General features: G+C 32.9%; 1 protein-coding gene across 1 annotated transcript; it reads left to right on the top strand.

The window, feature by feature from the left end:
- The first annotated feature begins 1,166 nt into the window (after positions 1 to 1,166).
- LOC121983371 (calmodulin-like protein 5) lies at positions 1,167 to 1,695 on the top strand. Its single transcript, XM_042536312.1, has one exon. It carries the CDS (start codon positions 1,207 to 1,209, stop codon positions 1,498 to 1,500), a length of 294 nt encoding a protein of 97 aa, XP_042392246.1. The 5' UTR covers positions 1,167 to 1,206; the 3' UTR covers positions 1,501 to 1,695.
- The last annotated feature ends 1,943 nt before the right edge of the window (positions 1,696 to 3,638 follow it).

Raw genomic sequence — 3,638 nt, 5'->3', positions numbered from 1 at the left:
TCTTGCTTCATGAGCTTGTAGAGAGCTTAATAGTTCTTGCACCTTCATTTCTTTCACATCTTTTGATTCTTCTATATGGCCGTAACTACATAGTCATACATTGGCTCCAACGAGTGTAGAATTTTCTCTATGACGCGACTATTTTCAATGTCCATTTCTTTTCAATTGGTTGACAATAACTAATACCCTTGTAAAGTAGTCTGATACACTTTCGAACTCTTTCATCTCCAACTATTCAAATTCCCCTCTCAGGATTTAAAAGCGAATACTTTTTGCTCTTTCATCACCTTTGTATGCTACTTGAAGGATCTCTCATGCCTTTTTGGAAGTTATAGCTTCGGCTACTTTCTCAGAAGTAGCTTCATCAAGAGCTTTATAGATTAAGAAAAGAGCTTTCTTATCTTTTCTCTTTTGTTCCGTCATTGCCGTCCTCTATACCTCTGTTTGGTCAACTCCTTCTTGAGGCGCTTTATAGCCACTTTCAACAATAGCTCACAAGCATTCGCTCTCCAGTAAAACACTCATTTGGATATTCCAATTACAATATTTCGAATCAGCAAGACGAGGGATAGGAAGCATCGACATAATTCTGATACCACTTTATTGGTAAAAAAATAAAATAAGAAAAAAAATTTCTTGGCCAGAAGGCAAATGAGATATAGGTGAGCTACTCTAATGTTTCTTTTCTTATTTGTATTTCTCGTTCAACCTCTTAGAAACATTACATATTTATAGGCTTAAACGGTAAGCATTATCCTCAAATAGATTAAATCTAGACCATTCAACATTCTTTCACTAATTCTTATCTTATCAACTCTCCACCTCATCCATATCCCTACCATATCATTTCTATCCATAATTAAATTTACTTTTCAACAATTTCAGCATCGAATTCCTTTCACTTTAATAAATTTTGATAATATTCCTCTGTGGAATCCCATGCAAATTGCGTGGTCGTATCTTCCCTTTAATTATTAACCTGCTTTACATTTTATTCCCTTCTCTTCTCTGGAAACCACAAATTTGTCCCTCACCACTTTTTCTCAGATTCTACAAACTTTTAAACAATCAGCTTGTTCTTATCCGATTATAATTAGTAATTATTTTTTTTTAATTAATAAGGGAGAATGTATAGCAGCTCTTTTTGAAGGCTTATAAATCCAACTGCCATCGATAAGGTAACGATCAGAGCTCAGAGCAGCGTCAATGGCGATCAAGCACTACGCCACCACGGCGAGGAATCGGTCGGTCGAGGGCGACATGACGGTGGAGGAGTTCAAGGAGTGGTTGAAGCGGTTCGACGTCGACAACGACGGCCGCATCAGCCGGGAGGAGCTCCGGCGGGCCATCAGCAGCATCAAGGTCCGCTTCAGCGGCTGGAAGAGCGGCCGGGGCATCCGGTACGCTGACGCCGACGGCGATGGCTACATCGACGCCGACGAGGTCGACAAGCTGGTGGAGTTCGCTCGGACGTCGTTGGGTATCAGAATCGTTTCCTAATACTAATTAATTAATTAACTAGTTATCAAATAAATAAATAAATAAAATTAACGGATCATATAGTTTATATGATCATTAAGCAAGAATAAATTTATGTGTGTGATAATTATGTGTTTATATTAAGTGGCCACTGCAGCTTATAATTAACTTATTTGGAATTAATATAAATATAATTAAGAAAAGCCCTTGCTAATATATAATTTGTATTTTTTACTTGTTTTAAAGGCAAAAGAAAACAGAGAAATAGAGGATGGAAATATCGTAAATTATTATTTCATTCTTATTTTTATGTATCCAAAGCACGGGCGGAGCCAGCCCGGATGATCTACTTGGGCTATGAGCTACGTCGATTCCGTCACTCGAGTTGCTTTCTTCTACTCTTTTATTTGCTTTCTTTCTCTAAGGTAAACTAAAGATTTTTTTTTTCTTGTTGCATGTCGTTGGCTACCCGGGCTACAACCTGAGTAACACAGAATGTGGCTCCGCCCTTGATCCAAAGAATAATTATAATTTGCTATCTTGATTACAATATATGTAAACTTGATTAGAGCGTTCGGTTCAAATGATTTAAATAAAAATATAATTTGAAAGATAAATCAAGTACGGTGAGCAAAATTTTTATTAAACCGAAATAATAGATTCAAGTTTAGTTTAGTTAATTCAGAAATTTAATTTTTAAAAATAATCATTTCAATTTATTCGATTCATTTATTATTTTTAAATTCAACTTTCGATTAAATTGATTATATCAAATCGGCTAGTAGCATCTAAATCGATTTTAAAAAAAATCTTTAAATTATTCCAATCTCAAGATTATACGTTCTCAAGATTATTTAGTAAAATAACACAAAAGGTAAACTAAATTGAGCTTAAAATTAATCAAACTACCAAAATAATTTTAAAACTAGGTTGGTTTGAATTTGGTTCGGTTTAGACATTATCAAAATAAGGTGATCAATTTTGATTCTAAAATTATCCGTTGATTATAATTCTTTTTCCTTTTAAAATTTTAATAAGTAAATAACAAAAACTTTTTTGTTATGAATTTTTTTTCTTAATTTTGCTTTCCACTTCCCAAATAAACAAGCTTACAATCCCCTTGTTTTACTCTGAAAATTTTATTTTATTTTTTCCTTTTTAAATTCTGTTTTAAAATGTCAATTTTCAATCTTTTGTCATTTCATTTTGATTACTATAATATTAATTTATAATGATGTGATAAATAAGTCACATAAATCTCATCTTTGTTATGATATTAGATAATAAATAATATTATCACAAAAAAGTAAATAACAAAATTAAGCTTTGAAGCTTTAGATATTTTTGACCATTTAAAAAATTTAAAAGTCCATTCAAGGAAGCATAATTTTGGTGGGCAAGATAAACTTCTTTGTTTTTTACATTAAGAAACAAAAATAAAAGATGGAATTGACAAAACCGATCTTTATTTTTAAACCAACAAAATATCTATATTCTTTTGGTAAACCAAGAAAAATACATATTTTGAATATTAACAAACGGAACAATTTTTTGGTGATTTTAAAAAATAAGTGGTAATTTTTCATTAATAAAGATTGGAGGAAATTAGAAATATATATATATTTTTCTGATTAAATTGAAAACTTACTAGTTACTACCAAACTTTTTATCTAAATCTCTATGAAAATTTCAATAACTTTTTAAAGATCATTTTTACTGAAGTAATTTGTAGGATTTTAGGATCGAAAACAATGGAAAATAAGCATAATTCGAGGAATATAATTAGAACTTAATCATAAATTTCTTTTCAAGGACAAAATTAATTTCATTCAATTTCTTTTTCTATTTTTTAATTCCTGTTTGACTTCCACGCATCATCTTCCTCGTCGCCGCCGTCCTGCCACCTCATCAACATCCGCCACCACGTCACGTCTCGCCGGCTCTTGTATAATACGACAGTTAAAGTTATGGTGGAGTGACGGTCTAAGATGAGATGGTGGTCAGGGAGCTACCCATAATAAGGCTTGGTTCTTCAACTAGCACTAAGGTCATTAATACAAGGACCAATGGCGGAGCCAGCCCGAGTCAATTACCTGGGCTGATCTCAAGATATGGGTCACAAGTGCTGACACAGAGATCGCCAACGTCGTCATTCTAAG

This window comes from Zingiber officinale, chromosome 5A, assembly GCF_018446385.1.
Source record: "Zingiber officinale cultivar Zhangliang chromosome 5A, Zo_v1.1, whole genome shotgun sequence".
Taxonomy (NCBI): Eukaryota; Viridiplantae; Streptophyta; class Magnoliopsida; order Zingiberales; family Zingiberaceae; genus Zingiber; species Zingiber officinale.
Note: the sequence above shows the minus strand (reverse complement) of the source record. Positions and strands in the feature narration are given on the sequence as shown.

What these genes read in the sequence shown, in the direction of transcription:
- LOC121983371 (XM_042536312.1), top strand. Translation starts at nt 1,207, where the DNA reads ATGGCGATCAAGCACTACGCCACCACGGCGAGGAATCGGTCGGTCGAG.